We start from the raw sequence: 18,581 nt of genomic DNA, 5'->3' as shown, positions 1-18,581 counted from the left end.
TGGCCCATATGTGGCATCAACACCCAAAAGACTCAACTCTCCTTTTGCTTGCCATTGAGATGAGATGCTTTAGTCATCGGGGTGGTGGGGGGCAGAAAGACTGCCCATTTTAAGGGGGGGACATCGCCATGTCCATTCTGAGCACCCCTAATAGTTCATGGTGCCTAGTAGGCTTTCTGCCAAGTCTGTAGCCATTTCCTGTGGCCATTCTGGGCAGCCCTCACCCCTACACTAATAAGAAAAAAATCCCTGGTGCCTAGCAGACTCTTTGCCCCCTCACCGCCTGTGCAGTGAGGGCAGATCGGGGGCTATTACCCCTATGTGCTCCCCCACAGCGTGCAGAAAGCCTGGGCTCATTTTGTTGGGGTTGGGGGCATTGAAAGGTCCATCCTGGGGCTACCTGGGCAGTCCCATCCCAATGCCAATTAAATAAAATATTCCCTGGCGTATTAGTGGGCTTTCTGTCCCCCCTGCTGTCTAACACTGCCCCCAGACCCCCTCCACCTTCCAAGGATACATTTCCCGTCTGGATCGGTGCTCTGGAAGCTGAGATAGCTCCAAGAACACCAATGCAGAGAAAGTGAAATGAGCTAATTGGCTCATTTCAATTTCGGTTTCAGTGAAATGACGTCAGTGTGCCATGTCCACTAAGCAGCATTTCACTGAAACAAAAGAAACAGCCTTGGGAGATGGAGAAGCTTTTCCCCATCTACCGAGGCTGTTTCTTTCAGAAGGGAATCCTTCTGGTGCCGGAATCAGAGGGATTTCCAGTGCCATGTGCGTGGACATCCGGGAGTCGCCCTACGCACATGAGCACTGTATTGCCAGACAGCTCCTCTCCATCTGATGCATGGAACGAGCTAATAATTATATTGTACTTTTAGTTACATATGTCAGTGATGAACCTTAATAGGCTTCCTTCGATTGGAACAAGGTTGACATACTTACCTTTCTATTTGCTTTGTCGTGTAATAGTAGCTTTTCCACAGTTACACATCCTCTGCAAGTCTTATGACTCCTTTCTAAATCTCTGAAACGTTCACTAACACTGTGTAGTTGTGCATAAAAAGAAAAACTGCTTCCAATACAAGCAAAAAGAGGCAGTGCAGTCTCTATAGAAGAGAATATTCTTTACAATGTCACATTTGTTTCCTGCACTGGGTCCAGTACCGGAGTGGCTGCTGCTCACATCCTGGGACAGCAAGGGCTGCACAGACAGAAATTATACGACTATCCTGTTGATTATGTCAAGACAGGGTGTATAAGTATAAGAGATCCTTATACATCAGTGTGAGAGGCAACACGTCTCGAGAACTACTGCAATCCCGTTTTCAGAAGTCACACCGCCAGTATTTAAGATGGTGAACAAATTAGATTCTTTCAGAAGTCTTAGCACATGGCAATGGTTTTCTATAGTACGAAAGGTAATGGAAGCAATATTATGTACAGCACAATCTAAATGAGTTCATAAGCTCCTTGCCTCCCTCCATGTGTACTCCAGGAGGTTTGCAGACACCCTGATTTACCTCTATAACTTCTGAAGTCGGGAGGTCATCAGCATTTAACCATTCTCCATGTACGCTGCAAAACAGTACGAATGCTGGTGACTGCTAAATTCCGCAGCACTGTGCCATTGGCATGTACTTTAAGAAACCAGGGAAGGGTACTGTGCTACGCTGTCCTTCCTTCATGTGTCCTCTCACGAGGCTTGCAAGTTCTGCAGCCCCTTGCTCTGAATACGTTTGAAGCAAACTATGTATCTTCTCCCTTCCATGTGTGCTGTCAAGCACAGGGATCTTAAATATCCTCCATCTATACTTACAGATGCCTTGATGCCTTGAAGCCTTGCCACTCTTTTGCCCCTTTTCACCCTTTCCCTTACCCGGCCTATAGTGTCTCTGAGAGAGAGAGTAGACAGCCAATAGACACACAGGGAGTGGCGAAAACACACCAAGTTCAAAATCTGCACCTTGTGTTGATTAAACAACCAGATTGGCGGAAAAGCAATTCTAAATTTTCAGTTAACATGACAGACTTTAATTAGAGACTACAGTTGTTTATACCCTGGATAGTTGGATGCTACTGGTGCTTAAATTGGGTTGATTTATTTATGGCTATAAATTAAATGTCTTGTAAGAAAAGGCTGAATATTGAATAATTTTCAATTCCTACATTTTACAGGAAACAAATCACAAGATAGTGGCATTGCAGAAATGGAAGAGCTCTCGGTTCCCCACAACATAAAAATAAGCAACATAACTTGTGATTCATTCAAGATATCGTGGGATATGGATGCCAGATCGAGGGAGCGTATTACACACTATTTTGTTGACTTAAACAAGAAAGAAAACAAGAACTCCAACAAATTTAAACATAAGGTAAATGCTAATGTCTTACTCAGCAAGTAATTGTGTATTAATAATAATGATATCGTTCTCGATCTGATTAATGCAATGCATATTTAAATGCTGACAACAAAACACAAGATGCGTTAGACCTTTTGCTCACTGTACTGACAGTTATAAAATACTATGGCCAAGTCTTAATGAAAACACTTCCCTAAAGTTAACTCTTCTAAATTAATTTATTTCATTTAGTTCTGATGTGAACGTCATGGGCTCAATGAGGATGAAATAATCAAGAGCCAGTAGGAATAGTGTTGTAAGGGTGGGATTGGATAAACAGCTGTTGGAAGTAACATTGTTTCATGAGTGTTCTTCAAAAGTAATATTAATCAATGAACCATCTGGGCACACTGCTCCCTCCGCCCGTGTTTGTGTATGTGCCCAAGGCCCAACATCATCACTGGCAACACCCCAATGTTTCCAAGTCATACACTGGAACTCCAGTGACATGGGCATGCTTTGGAATATTATACTCCCTCTCTCATAGCGGATGGAAGCGCTACTGTAAAGAATTATTGCCATAATCCTTTCTCCAAAAAAGAGGTTTGTAGTATGTTGATTTTAGATTGCTCTCGGAAACATGGACATGCATCATAATTTCCTAAAAGCCCTGCAGGGTTTGTCGCAAATGGTGCCTTCTAAAACAGTAAAGATGATTGAATGTCTGTGACTGATGGATTACTCAAAGAATAAACCTTGTCTCAGTTTCCAGGTAGGCAAACATGAGGTAAAGGCAAGAGGGTCCACACGAAAGGAGGCACTCCTCTTTTATTTTATACCTCTGAAGGCTGAAAGCCCATTATTGGAATTTGTTTTGTATTACAATATGCATTTAAAAGGAAACCACAAACATAAAGGAAGCCAAACCAAGCAGGAAAATATACAGCACTGAATGATTGTGGAAGTTAATTGATGCTGACATTCTGTTTTTTTTAATGGTCTGGTAATATTGCAGTTTAAGGATTATTGGGACTATTTGTAAAGCGTGAACCTGGCCCCACAGAGCAACAAAGTGCTGTACATAGCAACAGAAAAATAGCCAACGTGTGAGGAGAGAGGTATTCAAGCATGATTACAATGAGATCTCGAACAACAAATACATTCACATAAAGTAAAGATTCAGTTGCGTATCAGAAGATTGCAAACAAATGGGGTTTGAGACATTTTCTAAAGTGAACCACTGATGAGGCAATCCTGAGTTGAAGAGGTAGGTTATTTTAGAGTCTTGCACCATATGCCAAAAAATCCTGTTGGTGTGTTGTGTGTTCCACCAGATATGTTGAATTTAGACGTATGGCATTCAAATTAAACAATGTGAATGTCTTATAGATCACACAGCACATTTTGAGGTAAATTCTGTCATTGAGGGGCAGCAAAGGCAGTTATTTTATTCCCTTGCAGTCTTTTTGTGTGTGTATTTAAACAACATGAAAAGGTGTTGCTACAATGTCCTTTTGACTTATGATGTGTGTATGTCATTAATCAGAAGGCACTCCCCTAACCGGCAGACATTTGCTCAGAACTTTTGGTCTTCCAATGGGGGACAAGTGGCACCATAAGCTTGGGTTCCTCTCATGTAGTTTGCCAGTGTTCAATCCCTGCTGGGCATTGGCAAATTCCTGAATGAGGCACCTAGTGCTCAATTCCTGAAAACCTCATTAATACAGGGAGTGCAGAATTATTAGGCAAGTTGTATTTTTGAGGATTAATTTTATTATTGAACAACAACCATGTTCTCAATGAACCCAAAAAACTCATTAATATCAAAGCTGAATATTTTTGGAAGTAGTTTTTAGTTTGTTTTTAGTTTTAGCTATGTTAGGGGGATATCTGTGTGTGCAGGTGACTATTACTGTGCATAATTATTAGGCAACTTAACAAAAAAAAATATATACCCATTTCAATTATTAATTATTACCAGTGAAACCAATATAACATCTCAACATTCACAAATATACATTTCTGACATTCAAAAACAAAACAAAAAATCAGTGACCAATATAGCCACCTTTCTTTGCAAGGACACTCAAAAGCCTGCCATCCATGGATTCTGTCAGTGTTTTGATCTGTTCACCATCATCATTACGTGCAGCAGCAACCACAGCCTCCCAGACACTGTTCAGAGAGGTGTACTGTTTTCCCTCCTTGTAAATCTCACATTTGATGATGGACCACAGGTTCTCAATGGGGTTCAGATCAGGTGAACAAGGAGGCCATGTCATTAGATTTCCTTCTTTTATACCCTTTCTTGCCAGCCACGCTGTGGAGTACTTGGACGCGTGTGATGGAGTATTGTCCTGCATGAAAATCATGTTTTTCTTGAAGGATGCAGACTTCTTCCTGTACCACTGCTTGAAGAAGGTGTCTTCCAGGAACTGGCAGTAGGACTGGGAGTTGAGCTTGACTCCATCCTCAACCCGAAAAGGCTCCACTAGCTCATCTTTGATGATACCAGCCCAAACCAGTACTCCACCTTGCTGGCGTCTGAGTCGGACTGGAGCTCTCTGCCCTTTACCAATCCAGCCACGGGCCCATCCATCTGGCCCATCAAGACTCACTCTCATTTCATCAGTCCATAAAACCTTAGAAAAATCAGTCTTGAGATATTTCTTGGCCCAGTCTTGACGTTTCAGCTTGTGTGTCTTGTTCAGTGGTGGTCGTCTTTCAGCCTTTCTTACTTTGGCCATGCCTCTGAGTATTGCACACCTTGTGCTTTTGGGCACTCCAGTGATGTTGCAGCTCTGAAATATGGCCAAACTGGTGGCAAGTGTCATCGTGGCAGCTGCACGCTTGACTTTTCTCAGTTCATGGGCAGTTATTTTGCGCCTTGGTTTTTCCACACGCTTCTTGCGACCCTGTTGACTATTTTGAATAAAACGCTTGATTGTTTGATGATCACGCTTCAGAAGCTTTGTAATTTTAAGAGTGCTGCATCCCTCTGCAAGATATCTCACTATTTTTGACTTTTCTGAGCCTGTCAAGTCCTTCTTTTGACCCATTTTGCCAAAGGAAAGGAAGTTGCCTAATAATTATGCACACCTGATATAGGGTGTTGATGTCATTAGACCACACCCCTTCTCATTACAGAGATGCACATCACCTAATATGCTTAATTGGTAGTAGGCTTTCGAGCCTATACAGCTTGGATTAAGACAACATGCATAAAGAGGATGATGTGGTCAAAATACTCATTTACCTAATAATTCTGCACTCCCTGTATACATATGACAACACTACTTACGCTACTGGCGTTTACACATTGTTTGGACCTTGAATGGTTTCCCAGGGCCCTCACGGGTCCATCTCATTATTGAGCAGGTGGAAGGGGCAGTTATTAATGCCCCAGCTTCTCCCTAGACATCCTCTCTTGTGCAGTATACCTTTTTCTTTTGGTGGGTAGGAAGGGAGATGGAAGAGCTTCTCAGCTACTCCAAACCTCTCTCATCCTTCTACCATGCCAACAGAAGAAATGATTCTAGAGGTGGAGAATGGAAAGCGAGGAATTGGGATTGTTCCTAGTTCCTCCCCTTCCAATCTCCATTTTCTGTTTCAGTTTTACACAGCTCCTTTGTTGGAAATTTCAGTTACTGATCTAGGGGGAGAAACCCCTCTCAAGTGTCAGTCACCACAGTTTGTCAGGGTGAAACACAGGCAAACCCCAAATTAATATGTGGTTAATCCTGTGGTAGCTTGGCACTTAGCAGTGAGGCTTAACTTACTGGAAATGTGTAAAGTATTTGTGCAGCATTTCAAACAGTTCTAAAGTGTAAACTCAACACAAAATAAAATCATTGACCAGTTTAGAAAAATAGAGTAAACTTGAAACAAAAATGACAAAAATTCAATCAGTAGACCTGGAAATATGGAATTTCAAAGATTTATGTAAAATTGGTGCCTAAAATAACAAAATGCCAACTGTGGTTATCTGGTTGCACTGGACTGGGACAAAGTCACCCATGTTCGGGCCAACTGCGATGGAGCGCAGACTGAATACAGGGACCAAATTAAGCCTGCTGAACATAGTACCTTGAATCCTGGTTTGCGGAAAATTGTGAGATCCAGCATCGAGGATGCGTTGCGCAGATGAGTTCTGAGGAAGCTGCAGCACTGCAAAGTGAAGACCAGCGTCTTCTTTAAGGATGCCATCAATGAGGGGCTTTGTGATGCGAAGGCTTGCGTTGAGGCTGCATCACGCAGCAGTGGTTTCTAGGAAACTAGAACCTTTTTATCCACTTTGAAGTAGGAGAAGGTTCTAGAGGTTTCCAGCCCCGGAGGTGTTTGGAATTTTCTGCCTCCCTGCTGTGGCCCTAGCTTGTTTGGAGATGCAGACAAATAGTGTCAAGCCCTTTGTCAGTGTCCTCAAGCATAGGTTTTGTGATGTGCAAGTGAGATAGGTGACTGATCCTCCCTCTCATCAAGTCAGAGCTGGCCCATCCTGACTACACCTATTCCCCTTTGTTTCACTGGCTGGGATTAATACACAAAGACCAACTGCCAGCTACACCTACTCTTGTAACACAGAATATAGGCTGAAGGCACCAAATGGTGAGGACAAGCAAATGTCATCTTTCCAAAAGTCGCATGTTCAGAATTGTGACTTGAAATCCAAATTTACCCTCAAAGAGTTTTAAATTACAGTTTTAAGATCCCAAACCTGACATTTCTACCTGTTATAAATTAAAAAGTCATCACTTTTGAAATGTAATAAGTTGACACAATTTTATTCGGTTTGAGAGGGAGACCTTGCAGTAGTGAAAGATTAATTTAAGGGGTTTTTACTACGAGGTCATTACACGTCCCATGTTTTGAAAGTACTGCATCCTGCCTTATGTGCTGTTTAGGGCCCTCTCTAGCGGCGACTTATATGTATTAGAAAGGAAGGTTTAGGCCTGGAGAAGCTTTATTTTGCCATGTTGAAATGGCAGTTTTAACACTGCACACAAAGACTGCAGTGGCGAGCCTGAGACGTTTGAAAAGGCTACTGAAGTGGATGACATAAGTGCTGCAGACCTACTAGTAGCATTTAAATTACATAATCTGGGAATCCGGTGGTACCAGTTTACTAGGAACTTAGAAGTAAATTTTATCTGCCAATTAGATGCAAGCAAATGTTACCATGTTTAAAGGAGAGAGCACAAGCACTTTAGAACTAGTTAGTAGTGATAAAGTGTGCAAGGTCCTACAAGCCAACAAAAACGGGTTCAGAAAACAGGAGAGTAGAGTCAAAAAGCTTGGGGATGACCCTGCAGAAAGGGCCATCCTTTATTTTCTAAATGTTATCTTTCCAAGCAAGAAGCTAAACACTGGGTGGATTTTTTTCTCCTATGCTTCTTTCAGGGGCACTCGCACACACCCTTCCAATCCCCCTCCCCAGTGATTCCATCTCCATGAGGCTGCAAGGAGTTTACTGTTTGCTCCAATACATAACCCTGGAGGTATCCAACAAAATAAAGTTTATATGAATGGACAGAAAAATAGTTCTTTTTAAACAACCTAGCACTGAGGTGGCATCAGAAGTGTGTCCACACCCCTGCAGTGAAATGGTTAAGGAAAGAGAAATGTATTCATAACCTCTTTGATTGGTGATTAGGCGAGCCGCTGCATGAAGAATGGCTTTGGTTTTCCTCATTGAGGACTCTGGGAGACCAGTGAGTAGTTTTTTGCTTTTACTGATGTGGGATAGGTTATCAGTCCATATATTGGGCTTCAGAATTTATATAAGAGCAGAGCAGTGTTATTTCGTGTCAAATTTTTAGCTTGTAGGGCAGAATTGTGTCAATGACAACAGAGGATGAAAATTGAGGTCTGACATCACCTAAGATGATATTGTTGTACCGCTTCTGATTGAGTGGCGAGGAGTTCGAGTTCTTCAATTTATGCGAAAAACAACTCAGTTATTGGCGTCGCATACAGACAGTTTTGAATGACATCGAGGTAGGATCCGACTTTAAAGATGTTGATTACTGATTACACTTTTAGGTATATTTGAATATTGTCAGCGAATGGATGTATAAAAATGTCTGGTTGACTTGAGTACTCCTCTCAGAGGCTTCATATACAAGTTGACCATCATGGCGATGGGACAAAAACTCCACAGGAGACGGTACTTAATGAAGATGTCATGAGGTAAATCAGTGTAAAACCTTGTAAGTGATGCAGTGTATGAAGAAAGCATTTTACATAAAACCTTTTGGTCACAATAGTTTATGCTGGCTGATTTCTCTATGAAAGTGAGATAAAGCAATTCTTTTTTTTTCAATATCATCATTGTGTCCATTCACTGAACATCACATTTCTTGTATTAAAATGAAACAATATCCTGTCCTATTCCTCAACTTGAAAACATAGAGGGGGTCATTCTGACCCCGGCGGTCAGAGACCGCCGGGGCCAGGGTCGGCGGGAGCACCGCCGACAGACCGGCGGTGCCCCGCAGGGCATTCTGACCGCGGCGGTTCGGCCGCGGTCAGACAAGGAAAACCGGCGGTCTCCCGCCGGTTTTCCGCTGCCCCTGTGAATCCTCCATGGCGGCGGAGCGCGCTCCGCCGCCATGGGGATTCTCACACCCCCTACCGCCATCCTGTTCCTGGCGGGTCTCCCGCGAGGAACAGGATGGCGGTAGGGGGTGCCGCGGGGCCCCCGTAAGAGGGCCCCACTTTGTATTTTAGTGTCTGCTTTGCAGACACTGAAATACGCGACGGGTGCCACTGCACCCATCGCACCTTCCCACTACGCCGGCTCAATTCTGAGCCGGCGTCATCGTGGGAAGGTTGATTTGCCCTGGGCTGGCGGGCGGCCTTTTGGCGGTCGCCCGCCAGCCCAGGGCAAATCCCAAAATACCCTCAGCGGTCTTTCGACCGCAGAGCGGTATTTTGGTGGGGGAAGTCTGGCGGGCGGCCTCTGCCGCCCGCCAGACTTAGAATCACCCCCAGAGTGTTAGGCAAATATCATTCTCGTACTTTTCCACAGGGAAAGTGAGTGCCAGGAAATAATGAAAAAACAAATAGTTTAGTTTCTCCTGCTGGACTTATCACTATGTTACAGGTTCTTTTGCAAGTGTAAGTAATTTAGAGCACAATCGTCTCCATACTTTTCATCTCTCCTTCATCACAGAGTAGTTCAGCTGATTACTTCTGACAAAGAAACAAATGTTGCAAAGGAGTCCTTTTTGCCCTTTCCATCAGTCAGACCTAGGAGTTCTCCGGAAGGTAGTCCTGGAGAAAAATGAAGCCTGCAGGTAGACTATTTCCGGCATAGGTCAATGCTAGTTTTCACCATACAACCAACTTCTAGCGGGATTATTCAATCATTTTGGCACAGGGCCTCAAACAGAGCAAAGATTCCCTCGAGTAATGCTGAAAATTAGTTCAACACTGCCGATGTTGTGGACCCCTCTCAGCAGGAAGACAATCTGCTATTCCTGAAGCTCACGAACATGCTCACACACTCTTATTAGACTGGCACCAAGTACACACAACTTCGATTATTCTATGATAGTCTTAATTGGAACTGCCCCCCCAATTCCCCCCAAAACCACAAAAGGATCTGATGCACCCTAGGCAGCTCTTAAGACTTAAGCTTTTAAGACGGACACTGGACCAGCTTTAGCCATTGCTATGGCACAGTTTCTTGGTGCCATTTGACTCCTTAGAATAAAAAGTTTACATTTATCAGAGAAGTCTGAAGGTGCTAGGTAATTCAGTTGTTGCACTCTTTCACTATTGTACTGTATGTTTTATTGGCCGTAAAGTATTGAGTACATGATGAGCTATGTTTTAGACATTAATGATGATTCTTATTGCTTTATATATCATTGTCTGATATTGAATCACATGCTAATATGTATTCTTTTAATCACTGTCATTTGCACCTTTATGGCCCTGGTGGCTGGAATAAAGTTTCGAAAGAGAGACATGATAAATATGGGCTTCATTAGGAGCTCCCTGCTGTAACACTTCCCCTATCTCTTGGTGTTAGCAGCTATAGCTGCAGTTTCCAGTCCCAGCAATAGGCAGTAGTCTACCCATAAGGATTAGAACAGTAATGAGACAGAACAAAGGGGTGATACGTTTTTTCCTACATCTTCTTTTTGTTGTTCCAACCTGTTTGCAATTAACTACTAGGAAAATGCATTTATTGACTGTTAACAGCTACAGAAACCAACCAGAAATATTTTCTCTGCAATAATTTATATTTACACACAAAGTTTTCATCGGTGAGAGGACCAGAATATGCCTAGATATTGAGCCTCTTATTTGGATTCAGTTGTCCTTTTGAGGACATTGATCCAAAGTTCCACTATTTTCCGTAAATATTGTTTTTTTGTAAAAGAGACCACCTCATATAGCTGCTGCATTTTTATCTTCCCAGAGAAGTGGTAAAGGGTTCAGAAGGACTTTTTAGTTAGGAATAAAATACCTTTTTCCCATTTTCATTTTAAGCTTTGTGTTCCTAATTCACCCTTTAGCTAAAGAAATCAGGAACAGATGAGGGAGGAGCTTAAAGGTATTTTTTTAATGCATTCTTGAATATAGTAAAAGAAGCAGAATTTCAGGATAATGCTTCATCTCTTTTGGTACTGCAGGTTTAAAAGTTGTTTTTAGGAACAGTGTCATTTACGTAGTTAGCCTTGATCTAAGTCCAAATGAATGTAGGATCCCATATGGTCATTTACTGTCTACCTATGAGTGAACTCCTTAATATTTCATTTTTGTTGCACTTTTTGAACGTGGACCAGCATCTGCCTCGGTATACATCTGTAAATGAACACACCATTTTACCCAGGTGAAATGCACACTGGTTAAATGAGTAGGACCTTGAACTAGTTACACCTGTTGACCATTTTAGGTCTGACTTGACAGAGCCCTATCTGCATACCTATTGTTATCAATTGTTACGTTTATAGAAATAGTGGACTTTGGCTCAGCTCTTATGAGTATTACGCTCTCAACTCATTTCACTTCAAATTATATATCTTATAAAGGAATTGTATACAAAAATGATTTTTTGTTTGTTTCACTGGAGCAGGCCTTATAAAATGCGTTCACTAGGACTCAACTTCAATGCGAGACAAATTGGGCAAAAATACCTTATGTTTGATACAAGTCTAGGTTAGCAAAAATGTATTCCCTTGCAGCAAAGCTTATGGACCTGAAAATTGAAAGTGTCATTGTTTTTTTAAAATAGTTTTGGAGCTATCTTTTAAAGTTTACTTTAACCTGAAAATGTTGTCTTTTTCATATGCAAAGCAATGTCTCATTTTATTTTAATTCATGTATCCAAAGATTAAAATTCCTTACTTAGACCATCTCAGAGGAAAGTATCACCATACATAGAAGTAGATATTCATTTTTTATCAGCTAAGGGGCTAATTCTTTCATCACAAAGAGAGCCTCCTGGTTCTTGGGCCAGACAATGGTCCCCTCTTATTCATGTTTACCACCAGTTTCTCAGTGTAAGGGGTGAAAAGTATGACAGAGCTCTTGCTGTGAATTTGAAAAATGCAGTTTCGGAATTTACTGAGCATAACTTGACAGGCTAACCTCAACTTTCTGACTTTCTCTGTGTCGAACTGGAAGAGATGTAAATGCATGTCAACTGAGGGAAAGCTTAACAGTTGGTACACTTGGGGGTTACTATTTGCATCAGTAGGGGCTAAACCTTTTCTCTTGTGTTTTGCCTTGCTTGAACTGCCTCCTTTGAGATAAAGGAGTCTTTGCTAGATAAGAGAAATGGAAGAGACGTAACATATTCTGATACCTACTTGACTGAAGACTTGATATGAAGACTAGATCAGCCAAATGCTTGATTGATAGAGGGCATCTTTGTTTATTCTGTTTACAGATTTAACTGTATGCCTGGAAGTTATATGGTTCTCCAGTATTGGATCTTTCATGGATTCACATGCTTGAATCATCCCAGTCGTCGACGTGGGAGCCTCACGGTAAGTTTAAATACATAAAGCAGTAAGTCAGTAAGTTTAGAACCAGTAGGCCTCATAGGCTATTTTACAGTCTATCCACTTTATTTTGTGAAAAGACCCAAACCTCAGTATCAAGCAATCAGGATTCAGCCGCTCCCAAACACTCCCAACAGAGGCTGAATTCCCTCAGATTTTCTACCGCACGTCGCGTGAAGGGAGTCTCCCTGAGCTCTGCTCAGTTTACTTTATTTCTGACTGGAAATTGTTTCTCTCAGGAAACTAGCTTTACAGCTTTATCATGTCTGAAAAGACAAAGAAGGGTCTGTTCAGAGACTGTGACAGTTGTGGGAAGAAGAGACCACATGTTGATGACCCCCACAAGAAATGCATCTACTGCCTCCATCCAGACCACAAGGTGAGAGACTGCAAGATCTGTCGCACCTTTAGTCAAAAAACCCTCAAGGGCCGTGAGGGTAGACTTCTCTTATAGCTGCAGAAGCAGAAAGCCATGGAACATCCTTCCTCAGACGAAAGTGAAGCGTCATCTCATGCTTCTCACCCTCAGAAAAGAACAGGTGAGAGAGGGACAGTGTCTGATGAGCCACCAAGGAAGATGGTCAAAAAGATAAAACAAGTTTCTACTGAGACAAAAGAGGATGTTTCCCATTCAGAGACACACAAAAAATTGCCAAAAAAGGTTCATTCAGAGCCTACTGCGCCTTTACATAGGAAAAGTACCTACAAAAAGACATCCCTGTCTCTGTCATCCCAGAAAGAGCCGGAAAAAGTCTCTTCAGGGAAAAAACACCCGTCGACGACCACCTCGTCGACAACGGTGTCGACGGTGACATCTACTACAGTGTCGTCGACGTTCACAACGGCGGTCTCACCGATGATCATGACGTCGTCGCCGTTATTGTCAACGACGATAATTACGGCAAAAATATTTTAAAAGGCTTCGTCGGCAAACACATCGTCGACGGCTGAGGCCTCCTGGGTCCACCAATCGACCAGGGCACTCCCATCTATGAAGCACCTCTCAATGAGGTTTAAGAAGACACCGCCGACGACGGCACCTACAGAGGATACGTCGACGAAACAACGGTCGACGAAGACACCGTCGACGAAGGAACCGCCGACAAAGGATCCGTCCATGAAGGGCCCGTCGACGAAGGACCTGTCGACAAAGACACCGTCAGTGACAGAACCGTCGACGAGGGACCTGTCGACGAGAGAAACGTCGACGAGCATATCATCCACGACACTGGCAATGTTTAGACCATCGACCCTCCTGGGTACTCCACCGCACCAATCGTCAACTAGTCTGCCTTATCCTCAGGACGACTCAACCAGGTTCTTACCTCTTTCACTTATCACCATGGGGGACAAAGCTTCCGATATCCTGCCAATGCATACCTCCCCAAGCAAGGTATTGCCATACCCCCCACAACATCTCTTAGATGATGATGATGATGACGCATACTCCCAAAACGAGGGAATGTTTGGGGCAGCGAGTAGCCCATCTCAACTCCATGTCAAGTGCCAGGATTTTAATGACGAAGACGAACAGCATTACCAGCCTAGTTATGCTTCAACATCCTACCAACAGGCTGAGCAACAATCGCCCCTCTCCATGCCTAGCACACTAGTGGCGGACCTACAATATATGCTTAATGACTACTATAGAAGGTTTCCACCATCAACGCAGACCACGCCACCTAGACCTGAAAGTTACCAGACACCTCGTCAAACCCAGACTACTAGTCTTCCGGAAACACCACACGCTAGCATACCATTAACTAGCCAAGCGCAGGAAACTCATCCCTCGTCAGACGACGAAAGAGAAGAGGGTGAGCTAAGAGATTCTGTGACTAGTGAATGGGATGATTTTCTCGTCCTCACACCGTCTCCGCCTCCAGCAGGTCCAGTAGATTCGCCTCCAGAAGACATAGGAGGTTTTCATAATCTGATAGAGAGAGCGGCAAAGTGTTTTGGCCTTTCAATTGTCTCTCATGAAACAGAGTGTTTTCTGTACGACTTTAAAGAGCCATCAAACAGAGCGGTAAGAGCGATACCCATAGTAGATTTCTTATGGCAGGAAGGCTTGAAAGCAATGAAAAATTCTGCAACAGTGCCTTCACAAATGCCAAGACTAGAGAAGAAGTACAAGGCCCCGGATGATTCTCCGGCCTGTTTAGTGTCACAGCCAAAACCTGATTCAGTAATATCACAGGCAGCGCAGCGACGTTCCAGAAACCCATCCACGCCTATAGCATCTCCCCCAGACAAGGAAGGGAGGAGATTAGACAACATTGGTAAAAAATTCTCCTCTGTAGCAGCGGTTACAGTTAAGGCGGCTAACTCCCTCGCCATCATGGGAAAATATGATCGCCAAATGTGGGCAGACATGTCTGCTTTTTTGGATCTCCTGCCAGAGGACGTCAAGGTGGAAGCAAAAAAGGTGTTGCAGGAGGGAGAAAGGGTTGCCGCAGAGATTATAGACAGCGCAATAGACATTTCTCTAACTGGTTTCAGGCAATTGGCAGGCGCAGCAGTTCTGCGCAGGCAAGGATGGCTAAAGGCTACATCATTTCGACCGGAGGTCCAAAGTCGTGTTCTCGACATGCCTTTTGATGGTGAGAGTTTGTTTGGGAAGCATGTCGACAACATGTTACAGGCCATCAAAACGGATACGGCAAAATATCTAGGTACCCTTCAATATAAAAAGCAACCTTTTCGTGGAGCAAGGGGAAGAGGAGGTTACTCCTTTCGAGGGGGAAACCAACAGTACAGATCCCAGTATCAGTCTTCCTCCACAGGATCACGACACCAGTACCACCAGCAACAGCAGCATTACAGGTTACCACCGGGCGCAGCTTATAAACATCCAACTAGAGGAAGAGGAGCTGCCCGGGGAAGAGATACGGGCAGAAAACAATGACCCGCCAGTCATTCCAGCATTCTCCCCCCCCCCCCCACCAATATCGAGGGTCGGAGGTCGCATCACTTCCTATTTCCTTCAATGGGCGGCTATAACATCAGACAGATGGGTGCTCGATATAGTAGCCAGAGGTCATACTCTGGAATTCACGCAAACACCACCAACTGTTCCTCCATCGGGCCCACCACCCCCGAGGATGAACCAGCTCCTCAAGGAAGTAAAAGTGATGCTGGCAAAGGAGCGATAGAGCCAGTCCCTTTTTCTCAGAAGAACAGAGGATTCTATTCCTGCTTCTTTCTCGTAAAGAAACCCTCTGAGCACTAAACAAGTTTCTAAAGAAACAGTTGTTCAGGATGGTAACACTTCAGGATGTCCTGCGTCTTTTAAATGCTGGAGATCTGATGGCATCCCTAGACCTCCAGGATGCTTACTTTCATATTCCCATACATTGCAACCACCGCAAATTCCTCGGGTTCAGAGTGGGTGGTATGCACCTCCAATTTCGAGTTCTCCCATTCGGTCTCAAATCGGCCCCCAGAATCTTCACAAAAATGTTGGCTCCGGTAGCAGCACATCTCCGCCAGTCGGGTATCCAAGTTTTTCCTTACTTGTCCGACTGGCTCATAAAGGCACCCTCAAAGCCACAAGTAATAAGTCATATTTCGTATTGCCTTCAATTGTTAAACAGCCTGAGGTTTGTAGTCAACTACCAAAAGTCTCAGCTTCACCCCAAACAAGTATTAAACTTCTTAGGAGAAATACTAGACACAGTCCACAACAAAGCGTACCCGTCTCACGAGAGGAAACAAAAACTAACCTCCTTAGCACGCAGACTCTCTACAAAAAAGTTAGTTTCAGTCCGCATCTACAAATCATTGCTAGGGATGATCTCATCTTGCATTCCGCTAGTCCCAGACTGCAGGCTCCATATGCGACCCCAGCAAGAGCAATTGGACATGCAATGGGCCCAGGTCAACGGTTCGTTCGAAGACAAGATTCACATAACACCTCTAATGCAAAACACCATGAGGTGGTGGGCGACACTAACCAATTTGTCAAACGGACTTTCATTCCTTCATCAAACACCCAGTTACATAGTAACAACGGATGCCTCTCTCGAAGGATGGGGTGCACACTGCCAGGACCTGCAAATCAGCGGATCCTGGAATGCAAAAGCGGTTCAACTCCACATCAATTACCTAGAACTCAAAGCGATACACTTAGCTCTAAAAGCTTTCTTGCCAAAACTACAAAATTTGAGCGTCTTAATCAGGATGGACAACACAACCAGCATGTTTTATCTAAACAAGCAAGGAGGCACGAGATCCCTACAACTCTCGCAACTAGCTCAAGAAATCTGGACATGGACCATCAAGCACAATATTTCACTCAAAGCGGAGCATGTGCCAGGACAAACCAACATTCTGGCAGACACCCTGAGCAGGACAGTGATACCTTATCACGAGTGGGAGCTAGACTAGAAACTTCTCAATTAACTTTTTCTATTATGGGGCAAACCGAACCTCGACCTATTTGCTACACTCGAGAACAAGAAATGCCAGTATTACGCAAGTTGGCTTCCCCAGAAAGGTTCGTGGGGGAATGCGTTTTCGATTAGATGGTCCGGGGTCTATGCCTATGCTTTTCCTCCGATCCCGCTCATTCCGAGAGTCATCAACAAACTAAAGACGGAGGGGTGTTGCCTCCTATTCATAGCTCCCAGATGGTCCAGACAGGTCTGGTACACGGAGCTCCTAATGCTCTCCGAACAGCCACAAGTGCAACTCAGACAGAGTCAGACTCTCTTGACGATGCACCAGGGACAAGTCAGGCATCCAGATCCGTCATCTCTTCATTTGTCGGCTTGGCTCCTGAATACAATGAGTATCTAAATCCCAACATTTCCTCGGAGTGTAGAGACATCTTAGCAAACGCTGGAGCTGACACTACCAACAAAACCTATAGACTTAAATGGAAACGTTTTTGTATATGGTGTGCAGCAGAAGGTATACATCCCTTTTCCGCTCCTCCAGAGCAGATACTTCCATATCTCTTGCTCTTGGCAAAGTCAGGACTTTCATATTCCTCCATTCGAGTGCATCTGGCAGCAATCTCGAGGTACCGTAGATCACCACTCATGGTCTCATTATGCTCCACAAGAATTGTCAAACAATTCATGAAGGGCCTTTTTTGTGTTTTGCCACCAGTTCGAAAATCTCCGCCGTTATGGTCCCTGAATGTTGTATTAATACAGCTCATGAAAGCTCCCTTTGAGCCGATCCACAGAGCCGATCTAAAATTCATCTCATGGAAAACAGCGTTACTACTAGCTCTTACTTCAGCCAAAAGAGTCAGCGACATTCAGGCTTTCACTGTCAAACAGCCTTTCCTCCAATTTACAAATTCCGGTGTGATCCTACGAAAAATCCATTTCAAGTTCATCCCGAAAGTTCCATCAACGTTTCACTTGAATGAACCAGTCATCTTGAAAACCTTTTTTCCAAATCCACAAACAGTAGCTGAAAGGACATTACATTCCCTGGATATAAAAAGGTGTCTAAAGTTTTACTTACAGAAAACACGAGTCATCCGCCAGTCTGACCAATTATTTGTTGCATTTGGCGGAACGAGAAAGGGACATGCGGTGTCCAAACAGACTATAGCCAGATGGATTGGCCTGGCAATTCAATTCTGCCATGCAAAAGCCGGTAAACCGCTCCACAGCAAGGTGAGAGCCCATTCTACAAGATCGGTAGCCACTTCAGCTGCACTCTTTGCTGGCGTGCCAATACATAGCATCTGCAGAACGGCCACATGGTCCAGCCAACATACGTTTATAAAGCACTATTGTCTCGAGGAAACTAGTAGCGTTGATACAGCAGTGAGACAGGCAGTCCTGAGGCATTTATTTCGGTAAGGTGAGCCTCTTACGCATCCCACCACCACATTCAAGGTATGTTCGATATTGTTTCTCAGTCTTGTTAATATCTAATTTTATATCACAGTGTGGTTTACTCTAAGATTGTTCTTCAAATTAGTCGGAATATCAACGCTTTTTTCATATTGTGTTAACATGTTGTAGACCTCAAAACAACAACAACACATATTGGGGGTGATTCTGACCGCGGCGGACGGCGGTTGCCGCCCGCCAAGCGGTTCCCGCCGAAAGACCGCGGCGGTCATTCTGGCTTTCCCACTGGGCTGGCGGGCGACCGCCGAAAGTCCGCCCGCCAGCCCAGCGGGAAACACCCTTCCCACGAGGAAGCCGGCTCAGAATGGAGCCGGCGGAGTGGGAAGGTGCCACGGGTGCAGTTG

At 43.9% G+C, this 18,581-nt stretch overlaps 1 protein-coding gene across 1 annotated transcript in view; it reads left to right on the top strand.

Moving 5' to 3' along the window:
• The window catches only part of PHYHIPL (phytanoyl-CoA 2-hydroxylase interacting protein like), a 319,244-nt gene that overhangs the window by 68,912 nt on the left and 231,751 nt on the right, over positions 1–18,581 (top strand). Inside the window, exon 2 of the mRNA XM_069240968.1 lies at positions 2,182–2,378. Within this exon, the coding sequence (XP_069097069.1) occupies positions 2,182–2,378 (197 nt within the window). The remainder of the gene's footprint in view (positions 1–2,181; positions 2,379–18,581) is intronic.

This window comes from Pleurodeles waltl, chromosome 6 (genome assembly GCF_031143425.1).
Source record: "Pleurodeles waltl isolate 20211129_DDA chromosome 6, aPleWal1.hap1.20221129, whole genome shotgun sequence".
Lineage (NCBI taxonomy): Eukaryota > Metazoa > Chordata > Amphibia > Caudata > Salamandridae > Pleurodeles > Pleurodeles waltl.
This window is presented reverse-complemented; position numbering and strand designations above follow the sequence as displayed.